A 25,297-nucleotide genomic window follows, 5' to 3' on the forward strand; every position below is an offset into this window, starting at 1 on the left:
TCTCATATAATACACAGTGCTCATTACATCACGTGCCCTCCTTAATGCCCAGCACCCGGTTACCCCATCCCCCACCACCTCCCCTCCAGCAACCCTCAGTTTGTTTCCTATGATTAAGAGCCTCTTATGGCCTGTCTCCCTCTCTCTCATCTTGTTGTATTTTTCCTCTCTTCCCCATGATCCTCTGTTTTGTTTCTTTAATTCCACGTATGCATGAGATCATATAATTGTCTTTCTCTGATTAATTTATTTTGCTTAGCGTAATCCCTCCAGTTCCATCTACATCATTGCAAATGGCAAGATTTCATTGTTTTGATGGCTGAGTAGTATTCCATTATACATACCACGTATATATATTCCATTCCATATATACCACATCTTCTTTATCCATTCATCTGTCAATGGACATCTGGGCTCTTTCCATAGTTTGGCTGGTGTGGACATTGCTGCTATAAACATTGGGATGCAGGTGCCCCTTCGGGTCACTATATTTGTATCTTTGGGATAAATACCTAGTAGTGCAATTGCTGGGTCATAGGGAAGTTCTGTTTTTAACTTTTTGAGGAACCTCCAAATTCTTCTCCAGAATTAGGTACCAGTTTCCACTCCCGCCAACAGGGCAAGAGGGTTCCCCTTTCTCCTCATCCTTGCCAACATCTGTCATTTCCTGACTTGTTAATGAGGTGGTATCTCATTATGATTTTGATTTGTATTTCCCAAGTGATATTTAACATTTTTCATGTGTCTGTTGTCCATTTGTATGTTTTCTTTGGAGAATGTCTATTCGTGTCTTCTGCCCATTTCTTGCTTGGATTATTTATTCTTTGGGTGTTGAATTTGATAAGTTCTTTATAGATTTTGGATATTAGCCCTTTATCTGATTAAGACATTTGCAGATATCTTCTCCCATTCCGTGGGCTGCCTCTTAGTTTTTTTGACTGTTTCCTTGGCTGTGCAGAAGCTTTTTATCTTGATGAAGTCCCACAAGTTCATTTTTTCTTTTGTTTCCCTTGCCTTTGGAGATGTGTCATGAAAAAGGTTGCTGTCCTAGAGGTTGCTGCCTATGCTCTCCTCTAGGATTCTGATGGATTCCTGTCTCACACTTAGGTCTTTCATCCATTTGGAGTTTATCTTTGTGTATGGTGTGAGAGAGTGGTCAAGTTTCATTCTTTTGCATGTAGCTGTCCAATTTTCCCAACACCATTTGTTGAAGAGAGTGTCTTTTTTCCATTGGGTATTCAGTCCTGCTTTGTGGAAGATAAATTGACCATAGAGTCGAGGGTCCACTTCTGGATTCTCTGTTCTGTTCCATTGATCTATGTGTCTGTTTTTGTGCCGGTACCATACTGTCTTGATGATTACAGCTTTGTAATATAGCTTGAAGTCTGGAATCATGATGCCTCCAGCTTTGGATTTCTTTTTCAATATTACTTTTGCTATTTGGGGTCTTTTCTGGTTCCATACAAGTTTTAGGATTGTTTGCTCTGGGTCTATGGAAAATGCTGATGGTATTTTGATAGGGATTGTGTTGAATGTGTAGATTGCTTTGGGTAACATAGACATTTTAACAATATTTGTTCTTCCAATCCATGAGCATGGAATGTTTTTCCATTTCTTTGTGTCTTCCTCGATTTCTTTCATAAGGTTCTATAATTTTCAGAGTACAGACCCTTTACCTCTTTGGTTCTGTTTATTCCTAGGTAATTTAATGGGTTTTTTGGGCAACTGTAAATGGGATCGATGCCTTCTCTTTCATCTGCCTCATTCTTAGTGTATCAAAATGCAACTGACTTCTGTGCACTGATTTCATATCCTGCCACTTTGCTGAATTCCTGTATGAGTCCTAGCAATTTTTGGGTGGAGTCTTTGGGACTTTCTCCATAGAGTACCTTGTTTGACTTCTTCTTTGCCAGTTTGGATGTCTTTTCTTTCTGTTGTCTGATCGCTGAGGCGAGGACTTCCAGTACTATGTGGAACAACAGTAGTGAGAGTGGACAGCCTTGTCATGTTCCTGACCTTACGGGAAAAGCTCTCAGATTTTCAGCACTGAGGATGATATTTGCCATGGGTTTTTCATATGTGGCTTTTATGATGCTGAGGCATGTTCCCTCTATCCCTACACAGCAGAGAGTTTTTATCAAGAAAAGATTTTGTATTTTCTTAAATGCTTTTTCTGCATCAATTGAGAGGATCGTATGGTTCTTGACCTTTCTTTTATTAATGTGGTGTATCACATTGATTGATTTGCAGATGTTGAACCATCCTTGCAGCCCAGGAACAAATCCTAAATGGTCACGGTGAATTATCCTTTTAATGTACTGTTGGATCCTATTAGCTAGTATCTTGGTGAGAATTTTTGCATCGATGTTCATCAGGAATATTGGTCTGTAATTCTCCTTTTTGGTGGGGTCTTTGGTTTGGGGATCAAGGTAGTGCTGGCCTCATAGAAAGAGTTTGGAAGTTTTCCTTCCCTTTCTATTTTTTGAAACAGCTTCAGGAGAATAAGTTATTAATGCTTCTTTATATGTTTGGTTTCCGCTGGTAGGCCATCTGGTCCTGGACTCTTGTTTGTTGGGAGATTCTTAATTACTGCTTCAATTTCTTTGCTGATTATGGGTTTGTTCAGGTTTTCTATTTCTTCCTGTTTCAGTTTTGGTAGTTTATATGTTTCTGGGAATGCATCCATTTCTTCCAGATTGCCAAGTTTGTTGGCACATAATTGCTCATAATATGTTCTTATAATTGTTTGTATTTCTTCAGTGTTGGTTGTGATCTCTCCTCTTTCGTTTGTGATTTTGAGTCCTTTCTCTTTTCTTTTGGATAAGTCTGGCTAGGGTTTATCAACCTTATTCTTTCAAAGAATGAGCTCCTAGTTTTGTTGATCTGTTCTACTGTTCTTTTGATTTCTATATCATTGATTTCTGTTCTAATCTTTGTTATTTCTCTTCTCCTGCTGGCGTTAGGCTTTATTTGCTGGGTTTTTTCCCCATCTCCTTTAGGAGTAAGGTTAGGATGTGTATTTGAGAATTTTCTTGTTTCTTGAGAAAGATCGGTATTGCTATATACTTCCCTCTTAGGACTACCTTTGCTGCATTCCAAAGGTTCTGAACTGTCGTGTTTTCATTTTCATTTGCTTCCATTTTTTTTTTAATTCTTTAATTTTCTGCTTGGCGCCTTCATTCTTCAATAAGATGTTCTTTAAGCTGGGGCGCCTGGGTGGCACAGCGGTTAAGCGTCTGCCTTCGGCTCAGGGCGTGATCCCGGCATTATGGGATCGAGCCCCACATCAGGCTCCTCTGCTATGAGCCTGCTTCTTCCTCTCCCACTCCCCCTGGTTGTGTTCCCTCTCTCGCTGGCTGTCTCTGTCTCTGTCAAATAAATAAATAAAATCTTAAAAAAAAAAAAAAGATGTTCTTTAAGCTCCATGTATTTGTGGTCTTCCAAATTTTTTCTTATGGTTGACTTTAAGTTTTACAGCATTGTGGGGGCGCCTGGGTGGCACAGCTGTTAAGCGTCTGCCTTCGGCTCAGGACGTGATCCCGGCGTTATGGGATCGAGCCCCACATCAGGCTCCTCCACTATGAGCCTGCTTCTTCCTCTCCCACTCCCCCTGCTTGTGTTCCCTCTCTCGCTGGCTGTCTCTGTCTCTGTCGAATAAATAAATAAAATCTTAAGAAAAAAGAAAAAAAAAGTTTTACATTATTGTGGTCTGAAAACATGTAGGGAACCATCCCAGTCTTTTGGTACCTGTTGAGACTTGATTTGTGACCCAGTATGTGATCTATTCTGGAGAATGTTCCATGTGCACTTGAGAAGAATGTGCATTCTGCTCCTTTAGGATGAAGTGCTCTGAATATATCTCTAAAGTCCATCTGGTCCAGTGTGTCATCCAAAGCCCTTGTTTTTTGATGCAAAGAGTGAGATCTTGTTGATTGTTGATCTTCTGCTTAGATCATCTGTCTATTGCTCTTTGCAAATTGAAGGGTAAGAAATCAGAGAAAGACAAACCTTATGAGACTCTTGACTCTGGGAAACAACCTGAGGGTTGCAGGAGGGGAGTTGGGTGGGCGGATGGGGTAACTGGGTGATGGGCATTAAGGAGGGCACGTGATGTACTGAGCACTGGGTATTATATTCAACTGATGAATCACTAAACTTTACCTCTGAAACATATACTATACATTAATTTAAAAAAAAAAGCAGGTAGATAGAGCAATGGAACAGAAGAGAGAGCCCCCAAATAAATTCACACATACATGGATAAATGATCTTTGATGAGGGTGCCAAGAGTACACAATGAGGAAAGGATAGTCTCTTTAACAATCAACAGAATGAAAAGGCAGTCTATAGAATGGGAGAATCCAATTGCAAACCTTGTATCAGAAAAGAGACTAGGGGCCCTGGGTGGCTCAGCTGATTAAGCATCCAACTCTTGATTTCAGCTTAGGGCATGATCTCAGGGTTATGAGTTCAAGCCCTGCTTTGGGCTCCATACTCATTTTGGATTCTGCTTGAGATTCTCTACCTTGTCCTATGCCCCACCTACTACTTGCTCACTCTCTCTCTAAAAAATAAAATCTTTAAAAAATAAAAAAGAGGCTAATATCCAAAATATATAAGAAACTGCTACTAATCATTAAAATAAAAGTGTTTAATCCAGGGGCGCCTGAATAACTCAGTTGGTTAAGCATCTGCTTTCTGCTCAGGTGATGATCCCGGAGTCTTGGAATCAAGTCCCACATCAGGCTCCCTGCTCAGCAGAGTCTGCTTCTCCCTCTGACCCTCCCTTCTCTTGTGCTTTCTCTCTCTCTCTCTCTCAAAATAAATGAATCTTTTAAGAAAGTGTTTAACCCAACATAAAAATGGGCTAAATATTTCAATAGACATTTTTCCAATGAAGAAATACAAATGGCTGACAGACATATGAAAAGCAGCTCAGCATCATTAATCATCAGAGAAATCCAAATCAAAGGACAATATCATGTCACCTGTTAGGATGGTTTATATATATGTTGGTAAGAAAATGGAAATTTGAACATTCATATACTGTTAGTGAGAATGTAAAATGGTACAGCCATTATGGAAAACAGTACTGAGTTTCCTCAGATAATTGCAAATAGAACCACCATATGATCCAGTAATCACATATCTAGGGATACATCCAAAGGAAATGAAATCAGTAGATGACCCTAGTATTTGTTATGATAGTCCCCAACTCCTGTGTCGTGCTGAATTCAGAGGAAATAATTTTATCTTCCATCACTATTATGTTAACTATAAACTGTAAGTGTCCTTCATCAAGTTGACAAAGTCTTTCTTAATTCTTATTTTGCTGAGAGTTTTTAAAATCTTGAATGTATGTTGAATTGTCCTAAATGCTTTTTCTGTATCTGCTGAAATGATCAAGATTCTTCTTCTTCAGTCCATTGACTTGGGAATTACTGTATCAGTTTCCCATTGCTGTAACCAATTACCACAAATGTATTGCCTTCAAACCTCATAAATATAGTGTCTTACACTTCTGCAGGTCAGAGTCTCATATGGGCCTCACTGGACTAAAATAAATACGTCTGTAGGGTGTTCCTTTTTGGAAGCGCTGGGAGAGAATCTGGTTCCTGGCTTTTTCTAGCTTCTAGAGGTTGTCTACACTCCCTGCTTAGTTGCCCCTTCCACCTCTAATGCCAGCAATAGCTGACTGACTTCCCCACATCCTAGTGGACTCTTCTGCTGCACTTCCACTTTTCATGACCTTGTGACCACTTGGATAATCCAGGATCATCTCCTGATTTTAATGTGAGCTGATTGGCAACCTAATTCCATCTGCAACTTTAATTCCCCTTCCCCATGTAAGGCAACATGCGGGCAGATTCCAAGGATTAGAACATGGACATTTGTGGGGGGCATCATTCTGCTAGAGATGGTACCCAGGGCTGAGTGTCAAGGAGCAGGGACATATATGAATGCAGGAGCCCATCTCCCCATGGTGCTTAGGGAGAGAATAAGAGGGACTTAGGGTTGCCCCTTTCTGGAATCTCAGGGAGCAGAGCTCTTGAGCATCTATACACGACCTGTGCCCCTCTCATTGTGCTCCTCACTTTCTGCACAGATGAGAGCTGAACTTTTCTGGGTGGAAGATTTGTGGGGGGCCCCTCATTCAGCTCTGGTCCACTCCCTCATTCACCCAACTCACTGTTCTACTTGTCCCTCCCCCGTGCCAGGGTCTGTGGTCCAGGTGGGGTTGACTCAGCCACCCTCAGTGTCCAAGGGCCAAGGAGAGATGGCCACCAGCACGTGCACTAGGGGAGCAGCTCAGCTTCAGCAACACCTGGGCTTTGTTGCCAAACTCCTGACCCCCAGATTTGCAATTGCCTCTCAGAAGAGATTCCTGGGCTCCAGGTCAGGCAGCCAGGCTTCTTGATCTCTGGGCTTCAGCCTGGAAAAGAGGCTGATTATTACTGCTTAGTGTGGGACAGCAGCTTGATGCCTACATTGTCCTCAAGGCCCACAGGGAAGTGAGATAAAAACCTGTTGGCTGTCTGTACCTTCTCACTGTCCAGAGTTATTGCTGTCATTTTGTGGCCAAGTGGCTGCTGCTGAGTTCTGGAGTAGTGTAATGGGGGCCGTCCTTTCTCCTCTGGTTCTCTGATACTGTGTGGTTGATGCACCCCCATTTCTAAGATCCTGGGTATGGTTTGCTGACCCAGCTGTCCACAATTTTTGGAGCTTTTGGTCAGATCACTCAGTCCTGCACTGGAAGTATTGGTGTGGATTATTATGTTAGTGACTGGAACCAGCTTTGCTCTGGGAAAAAAATGCAGAGTCCCTCTTCTTCCCTTGAAAGTTCTGCTTCCCTCCAATTTCCTGATACTATATGTGTACACCCAAACAACAGACCCAATCAACCCTTGGGTCCAGTATCAGGCAGAGGTTAACTGGCGTGTGCCAAAGAGGGCTGGGTGGTCCCTCCCATTCCTCAGAGTGGAGCACCCACAAGATGTGCTTAGCTCTCTCTCCCTGTCCTTGAGGCCTTCCCTATTTTGTCCCCCAATCAGGAATGATGGAGAGAGAGCAACACAGGATGAGGTGAAGGGGATCCCCCTGACTGCCACAGTGGAGAGTGGGTTGGTCTTGGGTGATCTGTCATGGTCTTTGGTCCTTCTGCTGTTCTTTTATTTTTTTTTAAAGATTTTATTTATTTATTTGACAGAGAGATAGGCAGCGAGAGAGGGAACACAAGCAGGGGGAGTGGGAGAGGAAGAAGCAGGCTCCCAGCAGAGGAGCCCGATGTGGGACTCGATCCCGGAACGCCGGGATCACGCCCTGAGCCGAAGGCAGACGCTTAACGACTGCGCTACCCAGGGGCCCCTTCTGCTGTTCTGAATCTGGAACAAGTTCTCTCTGAGGTTGGCTTCCCTCTGGATCCCCCTCTACAGTGATCTACAATGGAGGAAGAAGCTGTGGAGGTCACTTCACTGAGTGCAAGGCTGTGGAAGAGGCTGCAGTCTTAAGAGGAGGCTCCTGGGCAGTGAAGAGACCCCCCTCTGGGAGGAGGGGATAGTGGACAGGTGGATGGGCATGCAACTCTCTCTCCAAGGTCCCCTTCTGTATGTACATCTGGCCCTAACACAGCAGGAGGAGTTGTGGGCCTGCCTTGCCACAAACCCCTGGGGTACATCAGCTGTGGGAGGCCATCAAGGGGAGGGGAAGGATCTGCATGACTTCCCTGTCCTCCCTTTGAGTGGGGCAAGTAGGTAAAATCGACTTTGGGCCCCGCAGGAAGCAGAACTCGAAGGGTCTTTCCATCACAGCCCCGTCCTCTTTCCTCCCCACTCCTCTCACTCTCTGCTCAGGTGATTTGTTGACAGTGGATCAGGGGAGGCCCTGCCACTTCCTTCTTATAGACATCATATGACCTCAGACTCACCATCCCTGTGTCTCTTTCCATTTCAGGGCCCTGGGCACAGTCTACACCGTCTCGGGAATCTCAGTGTCGGGGGCTCCTGGACAGAGAGGTGCTGTGTCTCGCACTGGGCTCGCAGTGCGTCATTGGACTTTGGCACAGGATGAATGCTGTCCTCAAAACTGTGACCCTCTGAAGCCCCCGCACTTAGCTTCCTCTGGTATTCTGGTGATGCATGCTGCTTCAGTTAGTTGTGAAAAGTCCTATTCAACGGAAAACTGAGTATATTTAGAATGAAATGTTCATTGAATAGATCGATGTAAGAAGTGACCTCTAAGGATTCATGTGTGAGTTCTTTTCTCTAGGAAATTGTCTTGATGACTCATCCCATGTCTTCCGTGACTGTAGGATTAACCATGCTTTTTTGCCTCAATTTGGACAAGTCACTTAACTCCTTTGCAGGTAGGCTGCATGCAGAGGTGACCAAACTTATTTTACAAGTTTGGACTAAATGAACAAATGCATTGACTGCTTAGGACATGTGGAAGACCCCTGAGGGTGGGTCTTTGGAAAAACCCTGAGAGACCGTGGTCAACCTGGCCGGGAGGGCAGTGACACCACAGTGCTACTATGTATCCTACATCCTCTAGACTCCAGGAGAGACATCCAGCTGTAGCCACCCATGTTTTAAGAAAAAGTGGCAGGGAAAAAGACAAAATGTCAGACACAAAAGAAAGAACTGAGAAAATAATGCCCATAACATAGGTTGACTGGGGTTGACTGTGACAATGGAGAGAGACAGCTGTGACAAGACAAGGATCTCAGAGCTGCAGAGAGGCGCATGCCTCTCTGAGTGATCATGCTTTGCTCAGAGGACATGACCCAGTAATGTGAGACTAGGCTGTCAGTAGGCCACCAACCAACATTTAGTGAAGGGTAGCATGACAGATACATCCCAAGATCTTACATGAATACAACTTCTCTCTCTCCTCACAAATGCCCCCTTGAGGAATGACTGTTAGTCCTGTTTTCGACATGAGGAGACGTCTCCTAGAAATGTTTTTTGATCCTGCTGTGTGTCATGTGGTGTGAATGGCAGAGCGAGGCATGGTGCAGACCATGCAGATTCAGATCCTGCACCCTCCCCACTGCAACGTGTTGTCCTCACTGCACTGTCTCTGGAGAATCTCTGTCCCGTTCACCAGGTGCAAGGAGGTAAGTGCAGGATTACTGGTAAGAACTTCACATTCTCTCCCTCCATGGATCCTAATTATTCTTGGGAAGATATACATAAAATAACCACACAATAAAAAGGTCAACTAATAGGAGATCCCTGAAAAAGATGACCTGGGCACAGCTCTAGTCAGAGAGATTTTGGGAGGTTCTCTGGAAGAGGGGCTGACTGAACCCCTATCTGAGGAATGCATTCGGGTAACTTGGGGTGCAGCCTGGGTAGTGGCTGGAGTGGGCAGTGGAGGAGGAGGTGATGCCTGCAGAAAGAACATCATATGGATGGAATCAGGAGGCGATGAGGAGTAAGGTGGTATCTCAGTGTGGTTTTGATTTGAATTTCCTTGATGGCTAATGATTTTGAACATTTTTTCATGTGTCTGTTAGCCATTTGTATGTCTTCATTGGAAAAGTGTCTGTTCATATCTTCTGCCCATTTTTAAGTTTTACTTTAAATTCCTATTTGCCACTGTATCTTGGGTATGGACTTACAGGATTTGAGCATTTCTCATGGTATGGTGATATCATAAATCACATTAAATTATCTTCCTGATTCTTAACTGCTCTGGGCCATGTACAAGCAATGACCTCAGCTATGACAGCTGTTGGCCTGCACTGTCCTACATGGGGCCTCTTAGCTCTCAGAATCAGTGGACTGACCAGGAGCATGTGGACTTTCTATGTGAGTTTCACTCTAATGACTATGCCAGAGCTGGCTGTTAAATCCATCTATAGTTGTTCTGGGTTATGTGACCACTGAGGCCACCTTATAATGTGGTCAGTGTTTGGGAAATGTGTACACTTCAGTACTTTGGGAGTGTACACGGATGGTGAAACCCCCCTGCCCTGTGACTAACGATCCCGTAGCTGAGTGATAAGTGCAGATCAGTAGCACAGAGCATCAGCAATGGGGATACAGGCCTAGGTCCACACTTTGACTTTCCTACTCAGGAGGTCAAGACCTGGGACAGTCTTTTCTGCTCTATCTCCGAGGAAGGGAACATTCAACAAACTTCCAGGCACAGTTGTGGTGATGGAGGAATTCGGGATTGTATGAGTAGCTAGGGAGGAGGACTGGCTCTTCTCCTTCCTCCCACATACAATAGCTGATGACGCTTTAAGATTCCTTAGTTCAGGAATGAATATGAGAGTCTATATCTTTTACGTTACTGTAGGAAGTAAAAGAACAAACCACACTCTTGGGCTCTAAAAGAAAAAAGGGCTTTAATATAATAATATTTGAATTTACCACTTACTATTTAAGAGAATAAATATTGCCCCCCGTCAAATAACTAAATAGATGGGAGGAAGGGGTGTGGAACACATGGGGCGCATGCACCGCAAATTCCCAGCTGCTGAGGAATCCCTGCAGGGCCACTGGACACTTGCTCAGCCCTGAGGTTGACTGCGGCCAGTTCTTCTCCTTCTTGAGTGCTGCTGACCAGCTAGGACCGGGGCTCCAGCTGGCAGGACAGGGTGTAGCTAAGGACAGAGGGACACCTGTGAGTTGCCCAGGAGCTTCCATTCAAGAGTCCCTGCCAGTGTTTGCCCACAGCTGGAGTCTGGCACCCCGGCAACAAGGCCTGAGGCTGCCCAGGGAAGGAGGATCCCAGGAGTGGCCAGCAGAAAGAGTCCACCCCGAACCTCACCCACCCAGATCCTGATGGGCCTCACCTCTCAGCCTCGCTGAGCGACTCCATAGCCTGGAACCAGGCCCGAAAAGAATCCTCGGGCTCTAGGGTGTAATTCTCGGCAGCCACCTGGAGCAGCACGATGTCCGTCATGACTTGGTATTCCTGAGCAGAGAGAGAAGCACAGGATGTATAGGGAGCCTGGGGGGGGGGGGGGGAGCTGCAGGGTCTGGTGAGGGTTGAGCAGCAGGACCGGGGACCCATCCCAGGTCCTGGCACACATGGCCACCCTCCAGCCTAGAGATTCATCCGGTCTCCACCTGTTCTCAGAGGTGAATATCAGTAGCCTCTCCTCCGGGAAGTTCTCCTGGATGCCATGTGTCTGTCCCCATCTCCTAATGGGATGGGTCTTGCACTGCTTTCTTCTCAAGGGATCCCAGGAAATGTGAGGTGGAGGGCATGGAGCCAAGCAATGTTCTTCCCAGGGACATCTCTGAGGCCCACTCCCTACCCTTCCCTGCGGGAAGCGCCACATATGCTCACCTTATTTCTTTTCTGGTGGTTGATCTCATTCCCCTGGAAAGCAGACAAAGTCCATCAGAATGAGGCCCCTGGTTCTTAGGAGCACTTGATTCCCATCCCTTCTCATGCTGCACCATGGCCAGGACCCGTGAGGGGGCCGTGCATACACAGATAGCGGGCCTGGGATGTAGGCCAGGCTCTGGGGTCCAGAGAAAGGAGGACATGGGGCAGATGGACTGGCTACAGGTCGGGACCCTGCAGCACCACCCTCTCGGAAGACAGTAGGGGAGGCCGAAGCCTCAGGCAGGAAGGGGCTGCTGCGGCTACTGAGGTGCTTGCTGACGTGGAGGGTCCTGACTTCATTCTCCCCCCACGGGCAAACTCACCGGGGGAGGCTGAGGTCCACTCAGACAGACCTCATGCAGCTTTGCCTTCAGGAAGCTCTGCTGCTTCACCAGTCTTCGGCACCGGGAGCCGTGGCCTAACTGCAGCCTCACCTCGCTCATCCCTGAGATGGGCAACAGCCCCCAGGCTCACAGGGTAGCCGTGAGGCTGTCATGAGGGGAGGTTTGCCAAGTACTGAGAGCTCAGGGCTCAGTACAGGGGCTCTCTGCTCCCAAACCTCCGGATTCTGGTCCCTCCCCCACAATCCTCAGGCTCACCCACCTCCAGATAGTCCTCCATTGCAATATCCAGCATCACCAGTTCAGTGAGGAAAGTGCCAAGTTAGGGGACAACACCCTGTGTCATGAGCAGTAGGGTTGGGATGAGTCCCTGCTCTCTGGTGCCCACAGGGACCCTCCCCTGAAAATGCTGCAGCCTCCTGGCCCACCCCAGTTTCCCACATGGAGCAGCCTAGGACCCTTAGCAGTCTCCCCTCAATTCCCTTTCCCCTCACCCTCCAAGTACATCATACTCTTCCTAATCACCTCCAGAGCCTGCTTTTAGAAAATCACAGGGTATATAGTCCTGGGCTCCTCCCCATCCCGAAACCCATTCTGGATCCAGCTTTCTAGACCCTCCTGCTGGTCACTTTGAAACAAGAATTTTAGAAGCAACAGGAAGTGGAGCTGGAGTGGAAGTCCCACCTGTACTGATTTGGAGGTTTCCAGCCCTCAGGGAGAAGCCCCTCTCCTCTGACTTTGGAGGCCCTGGGCCTCAGGCACACTCACGTTCTTCTGCAGCCTCTTCTTCTAGGCTCTCTGGAGGGCCATCACCAGGGTGGCAGATTTATTAGATGGTTGCTCTTGCAGGGCCAAGGACAAGATCCTTGAGACCGTAATACCCTCAGTCCACTTGCCCCCACCATCTTTTAATTCAGACCCTAGATATCTGACTTAAGTCAGCTGATAACTGATAAACATTATCCTTAAGCATGCCATGTGATGATTCTAGAAAAATCTCAGCTCCAACATTCACTCTATGTGTGACCCTGAGCTTGAAGCCTGGCCTCCCTGAGCCTGTTTTCTCATCAGGAAAAGTGAGAATTCTACCTACCTCCCATCGTCTCCTGAGGACTCAGTATCGTATTACTATCATTATTGTTGTGGCCCTCAACCCATCCCAACCCCTTCACTGAGCAGAGCCCTGTCCTCTGGGCTTTCAAGGTTTGTACAGGTGTCCATCTGGACTAGCTGTTGACACAGAGAGACAGGGTGTCTAGGCTAGGGAATCTGGTTGAGCAGCACCTGGTTGTTCCACCCCCAACGGAATCTTCACCCCAACCTGTCACCACATTCATGCCAAAGGCTTCCCCTCTCCAAGGAATGCTTCAGGCCATTCCCTATTTCATCCATGCAGGACCCTGTTCCCTCACACCCTTCTTCTCTTTCCAGACCTGGACCTTCCATGCTACCTTGATGACTAGTTTCCTGCTCTGTGGGTTGTCTTCAGTGCCCAGCTTTTTAAAGTTTTGAAAGCACTTCCTGAATAGAGGGAAAGGAGGCAGGACGATTGGAGGAATAATGTGGCAGGGTTGAGTGCAAGTCCCTTTTATTTGAGAACCCCAAAGTGTCAAATTGCCTGGATAACAGTTTTCTCTGGGTTCCTCTGAGCACTAAGGTCTTTGTAGGACATGGGACAGAGCTCTGATGTAGGTCATCCTATGACTCCATTCCCATATTAATTGAGCAGCTCTGTTTTGGTCAATTTTGGTTTCAATTGGGCAGAGTTTAGTGGTTGTAAAGTAAACACATGAAAATATTTATTCAGCTCAGCCTTGTGGGGGAACATTTAGGAAAACTGATTTCTAAAGCAGGAGACATGGTGGCCTATTCTCCAGGGAGGCTGAGAGACCCGCCTGCCAGCCCAGGTCCTGTAGTCAGGGATTGCTGCTTCCCAGGAGGTCCAAGCTGGCTGAGGGGGAAGAGGACAGGCCTCTGGGAGACCCCTCATCCATCCTGGTCCGTCCATGCAGAGAGACCGTCTCACCTGGAAACTTTCTCCCATGTCTTCTTGAGGTGGTATATTGAGACAGTCTGCAGAGCCGAGACGATGGCATTCAGGGAGTAGTAGTTCTGCAGGATTTGACAGGCCTGGGGAGGGAAGAGAATGAGCTGTCACGTGGGTAGTGGAGGCTGATTTTCTCTAGAGCTTCAGTCACCCTCAGTTTAAATCACTCCTCCTGGATGAAGCAGATGTCCAGGGACCTGCCGAAGGGCACATATAAGGTCCAAAGAGTCCCACTGCTGGGAGACGAAGGATTTTACCTCACTCCAAGGAAGAAGTCAAGGAGGAACAGAGCATCCCAACATTGGGCCATGCAAGTCACAGTCAGCCTCTGGAAGGAAGAGCCTAGGGACTGCACAGTCCCTAGGGCAAAGACCAGGGCCTTCCACCCTGAGACCTGATCAAGGGAAGAGCAGTGCCCGAGACTCAGGAGAGCACCTCGGCTGGGCTTCCCGTTGCATACCTTGGCCACCTTGATCCAGTGCTCCACCACCATGGCCCTGTCCCGGGCTGTCATGCTTGGGTTGCCAAGGCAGGTGGTGATGACACACTTGGCCACACCGTTGAACTGGGAGACAGTGGCCCGGACTGTGGGTGCCAGGTGCTCATTGCCAGGCTTATTGCGCTTGGACCAGACGGAGCCCAGGCACTGATGGGGCAGCAGCTTCTTGAACAGCTCCTAGAGAACAGGGGGAGGTTTGTTCACCCAGCTATTTCACATGCAAGACTAGTGTCTTAGATAGGGGTCACAGGTCAGAGCTAGAGCTCAGAAAGCTGAGAATGTGGCCTGAGCCTGGTTGGAGTCCCTGGATGTCACTCCATTCTTTTTCACTGAGGGGCCCAGGACAGGATGGCCCAGGAGCAAATAGAGACGAGGGAAGGAAGGAGGGCATTTGCATCCTGATCATCCTCACAAACTCCAAGCTCCACGCTGCTGTTCAAGGTGGCTCCTCCCAAGGGGGACTCTTCCCCTCCAACTATTCATCCCTCTGGTTCTACTCCCCTCTCAGATGCACATTCTCACATGATAGCTACAACCACAGGTTTATCTATCTGCCCTGCACTTAAGTACACATCAGATACCTAGTAATTGCTGAGGGTACTCAGCCTCCAAAACAAGTGGGTGGGCGACCCATGGACTTGACTGAACACAGGGAGCTGCCCTCCTCCACCCACGGGACCAGGGCCTGCCCATTGGTCTCTCCATTCTGGCTCATTTCTTCTCCCTAGTACCTCCGTATCAGTGCTTATCAGGGTCTCTCGCTACAGTCCGCAGCTGGACAGTGAAAGCTTGGGGCTAAGCGCCTTGACGGGTTGACAGGGTTGGGAAGTGGTGGAGCTGAGATTTGGTCCCAGACCATAGGAGTCCACATCAGGGAAAGGCAGGTGTAAGGCAGCCGAGAGCAGAAGAAACGCTTGTCCCTGCCCCACCCTGAGAGCCTAACTGCTCACCGTATCCATATATGTGAGTTGCTCTGTCACAAGCCTGGAAGGGAAGTCCAGGAGGTCAGGCTTCTCCTCACCCAGCTGGTTCTTTGGGGTGACACAGCAGGAACCATCTGGGGTCACAGTGGGCTCTATGTCTATTGTCAGAGCTGGAGTGAAAATTCCTGGGAAAGCTGATGGTCCAGCTGACTGCAGCTCAGCACCCGGCACACATGGAGATGATGGGAGCATGTGTTCCAGTTCTGCAACAGCTGATGGAGGGGAGGCTGGCTCTGACACTGCAGGTGATGGTCGATGCAGAGCTGGGGTTGCCTCTAGCTCCATAGAAGGCCCTTTTTCTGGCTCTGCAACTGGAAGGAGCCCTGGAGCTGGCACTGGAGCAGGTTAAAGAGAAAGGTTCATCCACATAACTGACTTTCCATGTGCCTTTCCAAAAACAGGACATATACCATGGCCTTAAGGAGGGCACGTATTGCATGGTGCACTGGGTGTTATACGCAAGTAATGAATCATGGAACTTTACATCAAAAACTTGGGATGTACTGTATGGCGACTAACATAACATAATAAGAAAATATTAAAAAAATATATCCAATGAATTTCCAATCCATGAGCCCCATTCCAGATAGCCTTCCCAAACTGCAATCTCCCTTACCCTCTGCCTCTACAGGCTCCAGAAGTTCCCGCTGCAGCAGGAGAATGGGGGCATGGTTTTTCAGGTCCCAGTCATGGCACTTCAGATGTACAGAGCCCCCCCCCTCCTTTACCTCAAGTCATATGTGGAGCACAGTCAGAGGCCTGGCCTTTCATTCCACATGCTACTCCCACAGCACCGTTCTTTCTGTGTGGGTCCCAGAAGATGGCCCCAGGCCACTTCCAACCCCTCTGTAGCTGTCTTTGCAGTGGTTTGCTCATCCAGAAAACCTGAATGAGTGGTTTTTCCACTTACACTCTTCACGGCCATAGGTCTAGTCTACTCTGTCTTCCATGCAGACCAGTATCAGGGCTTAAGTTTGAGGCAGATTTGTGAGTGGTCTGCTCACCACAGCTTCTATTATTGGCCCCAGTTGTGGTCAGCAGAGGTGGATACGGAAAGGGGCAGGCAGAGCAAGATGAGACCATCAAAGGGGTGGATGTTTTAGGCACCAACTCAGCCCAGATTGTGCTCTGCTTCCCAGAGGGCTTGAAGGCCCATCCATAGCTCTTTTTGACTCATTTGCTTCTTCAGGAAGCCCCCCAAATTCAGCCCTCCCATGGAAACCAAGAGATCTGTGAGATCTATGGCTCTGAAAGTCCCTCCCCAGCCACAACCCCTGTATCTCCCACCCTGCTCTGTGGAGGCAGCAGTCTTTCCTTCTGGACCCAAAGACCGTGTTTTTACTTGTTATAGTCCATCATAATGGTACAAACACGGGTGGATCTATTCACACCTAGAGTAGGCCATGAAGATGTCACATCTAATGAACTATGGACATGGGTGCTTATGATGTGTAGAGTGACTATCTGACCCTCTGACTAAAATTGAGACCCAGACATTGTATCTACTTTGTCGACTGAGTTATCTTAGTGACTGGAAAGTGCCTGCATTACTACATGCCTAATACATATTATTGAATGAATGACTCCTAACCAGTACTTTCCAAATACTGAGTGGACCTTGGGCGGCTCTGCCTGCCCCCAGTGACTCCCTAATCTGGTCACATAAAGGACCAGTGCCAGGACCAACTAGATGGAATCTCAGAAGTCCTTTGCAAACAGGAAAACTATGAGCTTTCCATTTGCTTTTGTAAACCCAGAAGGGCCACAGGCCTGTGAGGGTTGAGGTTGAGAGCTTCTTCACTGGAGAGCGAGAACTACTAAACATGAAGATGCCCAGCATGTTCAGCAGCCTTTTCTACAGAGCCAGGCCCCAGATAAGCCCGTGCCGTGTTTTCTCCCCTGATTTCCTACAGGAAACCTATGAGATTCAGCCTCTTACCACCCCATTTTTCAGAAGAGGAAAGTGAAGCTCAGAGAGGTACAGTGACATTCCCAAGACATACAGCTAGTAGGTGGGAGTCTCACTCCTGTGCTGTGCCTGGGGTGGGCATTCACCTGTTGAACTGCTGGCCCAGGACCTGTTGGGGTGAAGTGAACACATGGTATTATGCAGAAAATTGTGATATTTGATATGTTTATATCTGGGAAGAATGGTACCAGGGAGCGTACGAAATGCTCCACTGTGCCTTCTCTGAGCATCAGCATCGTGCAGGCCTCGTCCAGGGACAGGATTAATTCTTTTTCCCCACCAGAAAGACGGGGGGGGGGGGGGAGGGGAGCGCAGTGTACTCAGCTTCAACTCCATGAACCACCAGGAAGATCAGGGTCTGGCGTTCAGACCAGAGACTCCCAACGCTTCGGGAACTTGTGCAAGAAAAGGGACTTGAAGGCCCGCCCAGAAAAGGGCTCTAGGCTTAAAGGTGCAATTGGCTTTAGGGGTGAAATGATAAACCATTGTTCCCTTTAACCCATTTTGTTAGTTGAGCAACAATAGCATTTCTCTCTTTTAATAGCCTTTATTAAGAACTCTATGCCTTTAAGTCATCGGTAAACATCCCTACTGCAGACAGGAGAAAGCAGAAGCTTAGCATCTCCAACGCTGCTTGAGATCATAGACGTTGGGCCTGAGAACTGTCCAGAGCATGGAATGCATGGCATTCCTCCCATGCTGATGAGGCCTGGTCTGTTCCTGACATGGGGAGAAAGGTTCAGGGGAAACCACCCTCCTTGGCAGGCCACAGGGCAGCCAATTGTTTCTAGTGTGGGTTCTGGCCTTGCCCTGATCATCTGTGGGTCCTGAGATAGGACATGAATTTGGACCCATTCTCACCCCAGACCAGCACTGGATGTTGTTGGTGGCCTGATGCACCTGCTGCTTGTCAAAGGAGATGAAGTAGCTGAACCCTTGGAGCGGCTCATCAAAGATGTCCTGGGTGGAACTCTGAAAAGATAGAGCCAGCTACCTGGGCCAGGAGGCATCAGAGGCCTTCCACCCAATCTGTGGTTCTATGTTCTGGCAGATCTAGCAGCTAAAAATGTTTGTTAAGACACTTAAGTGTTCCTTGCAGCATTGCTGAAATGGCAACAGAATTGAATCATGTCAAGTTCCACCAGCCTTGAAAGGCTGAATTACTGTGGCTGACGACCTTCTTTACGGAGGTCCAAAAAGACATATAAGGACACAGCTTGTGACCTGGTGGACCTACAATGATTTGATGTACTCTGAGAAATGACGCGTTATAGAGAAACATATAGAATGACTTCATCCCACCATTCCTTTTATGTTCAATCACCCTATTTAGTGTGAGGATTTATAAGGCCTTGGACAAGTTCTCCAAGGACAGTGGAGCTGGGTTCTACACAGGATACCTGGGTGAGTAGGGAAAATAATAAAAACAGTACAAAGACACTCATGGCTTCGGGAAAAGTAAAATAAAACACAAGAAAACAAAATAACCTACGCCCCTAAACTGCAAAAAAAACATTAATTATATTCTCTACCATTCCCATATATGTGAAGAGTCTTCCTACCTTATCCCATAGCTGGTGGTGGAGGTGTAGATGTTGGGATTACTTTGTGGTTGGGCCTGAGGGACACTCATGTGGAAACACTATAGGAGGGCCCTAGGTTTGTCCCCATATTTGTGTGGGGGCCCTGGGTGTGGAGAACCCTCTTCCCATTCTCACCTCAGGCAGCACTGATCCTGGGTGGTCTGGTGCACCTGACACTTGTCTAGGGAGTTGGAATAGTTAAAGTCACAGACCAGCTCATCAATGATCTCCTGGGTGCAGCTCCGAAAATGCAGTGCCCCATATATATGGGGCCAAGAGACATTAGTGGCCTCACGGGACATTGCCACAAGGGGCCACCCCCATTAGAAATCGTGTTCTCCAGTTAAGGCTAAGAGAAGCAGCAGAAAAGACATCCAACAAAGAGGAAGCCAGATGAAACCCTAGGGCTCATGATTAACATACAGGTGGTTGAGCTTGGTCCCCAGCACTCAGCTTCTCATCCTGCCTGCTATGACCTGGGGTGTGAACATGAAAGATGGGCCAGGTTCCAACACCTGGCAGCTTGCTTCTGCCCAGGAAGGGCATCCTTCCTCTGCCCCCTCCTCTACACACACATACACATACACACACACACTTAGTGAGGGGCAAGAGGTGTGGGCCTGCTGAAGTAGGATCACTGTTGTTGCCTGCTCTCCAGTGGGCTGCTCTGAGCTGCCCTGTGTTACCTGTTGGTGTCTCCTGCCACATGTCCAGAGGGCTCGGAAAAGCGGGCTGAGACGACGACTACAGTGATGTGAAAGTCTTTCTCTCTGGACTTTCTGGGCCAAAGCCCCTGAAAGTAGGAATACAGCAACAGAACATCTTGTTCTCTTGAACGTCTCAAGTCAAGTGAGCTGGAAAGCAGGCTTTCTTTGAATGGATGTGCCTGGTTACCAGAGTTCTAAGTTCAACTGGGGCCTATCACCAAGGAAGTGAGGTCGCTTCTTCAAGATTCCAGTACCTTGGCCTCTGCCGTCTCTTGGCAATGAACTGTTTACTTTTCTCCCCCATGTCATCTCCTTAACTGTACACTATGAGCCAAAAATGCCATAGCCACCACTCTCTGGAAATGTAACCAGGGTCTGAGGTTTCAGGAGAGAGAGCTGAATTCAGACCTTTTTTCTTTGTTTTCCCAGTTCTGAGTCCTAAATCATTGTGTCTCTCACATATTCCCCACTTTCCCAAGCTGCTTAGTGGGGATCAGGCTAGAATCCACTTCTTAGAGACATCATCAGGTGTATGTGGATAGTGTAACATGGGTGGGGTGGTCCCCTGTGTATCTGAAGCACAATTTTCAGGATGGAAGAATTACAAGAAGGGGTGGGACTTGGCATGGAGGGCCGCTCAACAGAGGCCTGGGTTCCAACAATGTAATATTGGAACACTTTCCCACTTGGCCTTGTGTAAATGTGGGCACTATGATGGGGTGGAAATGAATGAAGAAGCAGATATTGCTGTCCTCTGTAGTTAAACTGTTCAATTGTTTCCCATTACATTTAGAATGAGACCCAGTTGCCTCATTTTTTTAAAATTTTTAAAAAAGATTTTATTTATTTATTTGACAGAGAGAGACGGCCAGCGAGAGAGGGAACACAAGCAGGGGGAGTGGGAGAGGAAGAAGCAGGCTCCTAGCGGAGGAGCCTGATGTGGGGCTCGATCCCATAACGCCAGGATCACGCCCTGAGCCGAAGACAGACGCTTAAGGACTGCGCTACCCAGGCGCCCCAGTTGCCTCATTTTTGTCTATGAGGGGCGCAGCCTTCACAGTGGCTCCCACTGATCCAGACTTGTGGTATAGGCATCACTCTCTACCCATTAGGTGGTTAGTTACTGGCTTCTGACCAATAGGATGCAGCCAATGTGATGAAATGTGATGTCTAAGTTTCAATTGCAAAGAGTTTCTAACTTCCTAGTTACTTTTCTTGTGTTCTGCTTCTCACTCCCTTTCCCTTTTTCTTCTTGATCTCTGAACCAAAAATCGAGCACAGATATTTTGAGCTGCCATGTGTAGAAGCACACATGGCAGAGAACTTGGCCTGTGCCAAGGCCAGAAGACACACAGGAACTCAGATTCTGAGTCCAAACAGCTTCCCGAATCATGTGAGCCAACTTGGGAGAAAATCCTCTGCCAGTCTAGCCTCAGTCACTGCTGCAGCCTCTGCCACACCTTGAGCCTGGGGAACTATGCTTATTTGTGCCTGGACTCCTCACCCACAAAAACTGTGAGAAATTAAATATATACATTTTAAGATTCAGGCTACTGGGGCAAGGCAGTAACATAGGAACAATAGATAAGTAACAGTCTCCCAGGCCTCAGCACCTCTCCCTGCCTTCCTCCCTCCCCTCTGCTCTCCTCCTAGTGTCCCTCCAGCCACGGGGGCTGCCTTTTTCACCTCCTCTGGCCAAACCAGCTCTGTTAGTGAGTGTCTGCAACAGCGCTCCCTTCTTTCTGACACACCGCACACAGACGTGTGCAGGTCTAGCTCCCTTTTGTCAATCTGTTTTCAGCAATGTCACCCTCAGTGAGGCCTTTCATATTTTCCTATCCAATGACTTCCCAGCCTTCCTTCATTACACACTTCAGTCGTCGTATATAGCACTTGCTCTTTTCTTTCACGTCTTTGGTTTGTGCTTTGTCCATCTCTAGACTGTGAGCCCCTAAAAGCAGGGAGCTCTTGGTATTTTCAGCTCTCCTCATGGGTCCACCAAGGTACCTGGCATAGGGGAGTGCTTAGGGTATAGTTACTGAATGAATAACTGAGAAGATCTTGGAGCCCACCTCCCCTTTTAACAAGCTAGACTGTAGGGAGAAGCGCAACTAAAAGTTTCGAGCTGTTTCTGGGCAAGGGGACAACCACAATGGCCTCTGCCTGACTCTTCCTTCTCCAGTATCTCCAGCAGAACTGATGAGGCACCACGGACAAGGAAGCACCCTGCATCACGTTCTCTGTCTCTAGTGGTACAGCCCCAGGCAGGCACACCACCAAAGAAAGGGGTGCTTTTATCTGGGTGTCCTCAAGGCAGTGGCTTTCCAGAGTCAGAGTGGCAAAGGAGCAGGATCTCTAGGCTCCAAGAGCAGAATAAGGGACCACAGAACCCTCCCTTTCCTCCTTTTTCTGTCCACTCCCATGGTGTCCTCTTTACTATTCCAGCACCCTCACCTCAGCCAGAAGAGTGATTCTGCACCCACCCTTGTATGTCCAAACGAGGGCCCTGAAGGTCTAATGGAGACTGGTCTTGCCCCTGGACCCCAGAGACAGTGTTCAGTGCTCTGGCACTTTCCCAGAGAACATAAACAAATGATAAGCAGGTATGCGCAAGCCCAAAGCGCAATGACCTATCACATCAATTGGAGCAGCTGTCATAACGACAAGAGACAACAAATGCTGGTGAGGATGTGGAGCAAAGGAGCCTATGCGCACTGGCGCCGGCACTGTGCAAAACAGTATGGAGCGTCCTCAACACACTGAACACAGAACCACAGTATGTGCAGCAGCTCCACGTCTGGGAACATTCCATAGAAAACAAAGGAATATGTCTAAGAAATACCTGCACTTCCATGTGCAAGAAGCTTTATTTACCATAGCTGAGACAAGGAAAACATCAGTGCCCATTAGTGGTGAATGGATAAAGAAGTGTTACCTACATAATGGAATATTAATCAGCCATAAGAAAAGGAAATCCTGCTAAGTGTGATAACAGTTTTGGACTTAGAGGCATTATGCCAAGTGAAACAAGTGAGACAGAGAAAGGCAAACACTATATATGTGTAGGTATAGATATATATAGGGAGATAGATACTATATAGATGATAGATACATAGACATTTTCCCCTTTTATGTGGAATCTAAAACAAAGAAAAGAAAAGGCGGAAAACTAATTCAGAAGAACAGATCAGATTAAAGTAACAAGAAACAGAGGGGAGGGTGGGGGCAGGGATTGAGTGAATGGTGAAAAGGTACAAACTTCCAGTTTTAAGATAAATAACAGGGATTTACAGTACAACATGATGACTGCCGTTGATACCGCTCTATGGTTTGAGAGGTGTTAAGAGAGTAAATTCTGAGAGTTCTTATCACATAATACCTTACACATACACAGTGTGTCAATTATATACAGTGATCAATTATATCAATAAAACTGGGCAAAAAATATTTTAATATTCATAATGGGCATCAGGAAAGTTGACTTGGTAAAAATAATGACACATAAGCAAAATGTAAAACAGCAGAACCCACAGTCAGTAGACTATGATATGGATAAAAAATCCAAGCCATTTGCATAAAAAATTGATTCTGATTTTTAAGATCAGTGAATTAAAGTTAAAGTAGATAAAATAGAATTTTAAATTGTGCTATATTTTTAAAAATTGATCAAGGAATAAAATGTCTTATTAAATTAACTCTGAAAATACTGTTTTGAAAAAATTTTCGTGTTTTGGAAAATTCTGATTTTAAGCTTTTAAGTGGGCACAGAATGAGAACATTTTGTTGGATCAAAGTTGTCTCCACGAAAATGGGTGAGACAAAATAGCAGCACCAAAATGGCAAGACTAAATTGTCCTGTGTTCATTTCTCTGTATTTGCAGTTTTTAAAGAAAAAATATTTTTATTGACATACAATACACATAATCAAAAATCTACCATCTACCGTCTACAAATCTACCATTTATAGGTTTATATTTCATTAAGTACATTAAGTTCATGGAATACATTTTAAATGTATTAAATGCATTAATACCCTTTCTACAACCTCCGTCTAACCCAACTTCACATCTCATTTCATCTTGTGAAACTAAAACTCTACACCATGAATCAGAAACTTACCATTACTGCCTCATTCCAGCCCTTGGCAAACACCATTCTACTTTCTGTCTTTATGAATCTACTTTGGGTAGGTCCCAAAAGTGGAGTCAGAGCTTGCATTTTTATGAATGCACTTAATGTAAAAGTTCACCCGTGTTGTGGCATATGTCAGTGTTTTCTTCCTCTTCTGAGATATTATTCATTCTTATTCCATCGTGTGTATAAACAACATCTGTTTCTCCTTGGACAGATAGTGGATTGTTTTCATGGTTTAGTTATTATGACTAATGATGGCATGAAAATGTATGTTCAGACAGATCTTCAAGACCATGGTGTCAATTAATTTGGGTATATACCCCAAAAGCAGAATTACTGGAACACAGGGTAAGTCTAATTTTAATTTTTTTTAAGAACTACCATACTGATTTCACAACTATGCTCAAATATTCCTACCACACACAATGAACAAGGTTTCAATTTCTCCATATCTTTGCCAACACTTGTTCTTTTCTTTTCTTCTAATTCTTTTTGTGTGTGTGTGTGTGTGTGGAAGAGTCATCTTGATGAAAAATGGTATTTCATTGCTTTTTTAAATGTGGATTTCTGGGGCATCTGGGTGGCTTAGCCATTAAGCATCTGCCTTTGGCTCAGGTCATGATCCCAGGGTCCTGGGATCAAGCCCCGCATCAGGCTCCCTGCTCAGTGGGAAGCCTGCTTCTCCCTCTCACACTCCCCTTGCTTGTGTTCCCTCTCTCGCTGTCTCTCTCTGTCAAATAAATATTTTTTAAAATAAGTAAATAAAATAAAATGTGGATTTCCCTAAAAATTAGTGAGTCAAGTATCTTTTCAAATTCCTTTTCATGTGCGTGTCTTTGAGGATGTGTATTCACATTTTTTTGCACATTGACACATTACATTTGGTTTGGTTTTTGTTGCTGAGTTTATGTGTTCTCTGTATAGTCCGGATATTGAGCCCCTTTCAGACACATGGTTTGCACTACGGTCTCCCGTCTTGTGGATTGTGTTTTTACCTCAGTGATAATGTCTTTTAAGTTGTTTCTATTTTGATCTTCTGCTTAGATGATCTGTCCATTGTTGTGAGTGAAGTGGTGAAGTCTCCCACCATTAACGTATTTTATAGATAAGTTTTTTTACTTTGGTTATTAATTGGTTTATATAATTGGCTGCTCCCACATTGGAAGCATAGAAATTTATAATTTTTAAGTCTTCTTGCTGGATAGGCCCTTTAAGTATGATACGGTGTCCCCCTACATCTCTTACTACAGCCGTTAGTTTAAAATCTAATCTGTTTGATATGAAGATTGCTACCCCAGCTTTCTTTTGAGGTACATTAGTGTGGTAAATTGTTCTTCATCCCTTCACTTTCAATCTGGAGGGGTTTTAGGTTCAAACTGAGTCTATTGTAGACAACATACGGATAGGTCTTACTTTTAAAATCCAATCTTGTACTGTTTGTCTTCTTATTGGAACATTCAGAGCATTTACATTCAGAATATGTATTGAAAGCTATGAATTTAGTGCCATTGTATTTAAAATCCCTGTTTCTGTAGATTGTCTCTGTTACTCTCTGGTCTGTTACCCTCGGGATCTGTCCGCCTGCAGTATCCCCCTTAATATTTCTTGTAGGGATGGCTTGGTGGTCATATGTTCTTTCAGTTTGTCTATCCTGGAAACTCTATATCTCTGCTTCCATTCTGAATGAT

The 25,297-nt window shown here is 46.3% G+C and overlaps 1 protein-coding gene and 1 long non-coding RNA gene across 2 annotated transcripts in view; both read right to left on the bottom strand.

The window, feature by feature from the left end:
• Positions 1–10,576, bottom strand: part of LOC148108172 (uncharacterized) — a 139,922-nt gene extending 129,346 nt beyond the window's left edge. Inside the window, exon 1 of the long non-coding RNA XR_015721161.1 lies at positions 345–10,576. This is a non-coding gene — a long non-coding RNA (uncharacterized LOC148108172). The remainder of the gene's footprint in view (positions 1–344) is intronic.
• A 727-nt stretch (positions 10,577–11,303) lies between these two features.
• The window catches only part of LOC148108174 (uncharacterized), a 93,630-nt gene continuing 79,636 nt past the window's right edge, over positions 11,304–25,297 (bottom strand). Inside the window, exons 4-5 of the mRNA XM_087853893.1 lie at positions 15,184–15,551; positions 11,304–13,817 (exon numbers count right to left, since the gene is read on the bottom strand). Of these exons, the coding sequence (XP_087710019.1) occupies positions 13,710–13,817; positions 15,184–15,551 (476 nt within the window). The 3' untranslated portion in view covers positions 11,304–13,709. The remainder of the gene's footprint in view (positions 13,818–15,183; positions 15,552–25,297) is intronic.

This window comes from Ursus americanus, chromosome 22, assembly GCF_024610735.1.
Source record: "Ursus americanus isolate L20-20 chromosome 22, mUrsAme1.1.p, whole genome shotgun sequence".
Taxonomy (NCBI): Eukaryota; Metazoa; Chordata; class Mammalia; order Carnivora; family Ursidae; genus Ursus; species Ursus americanus.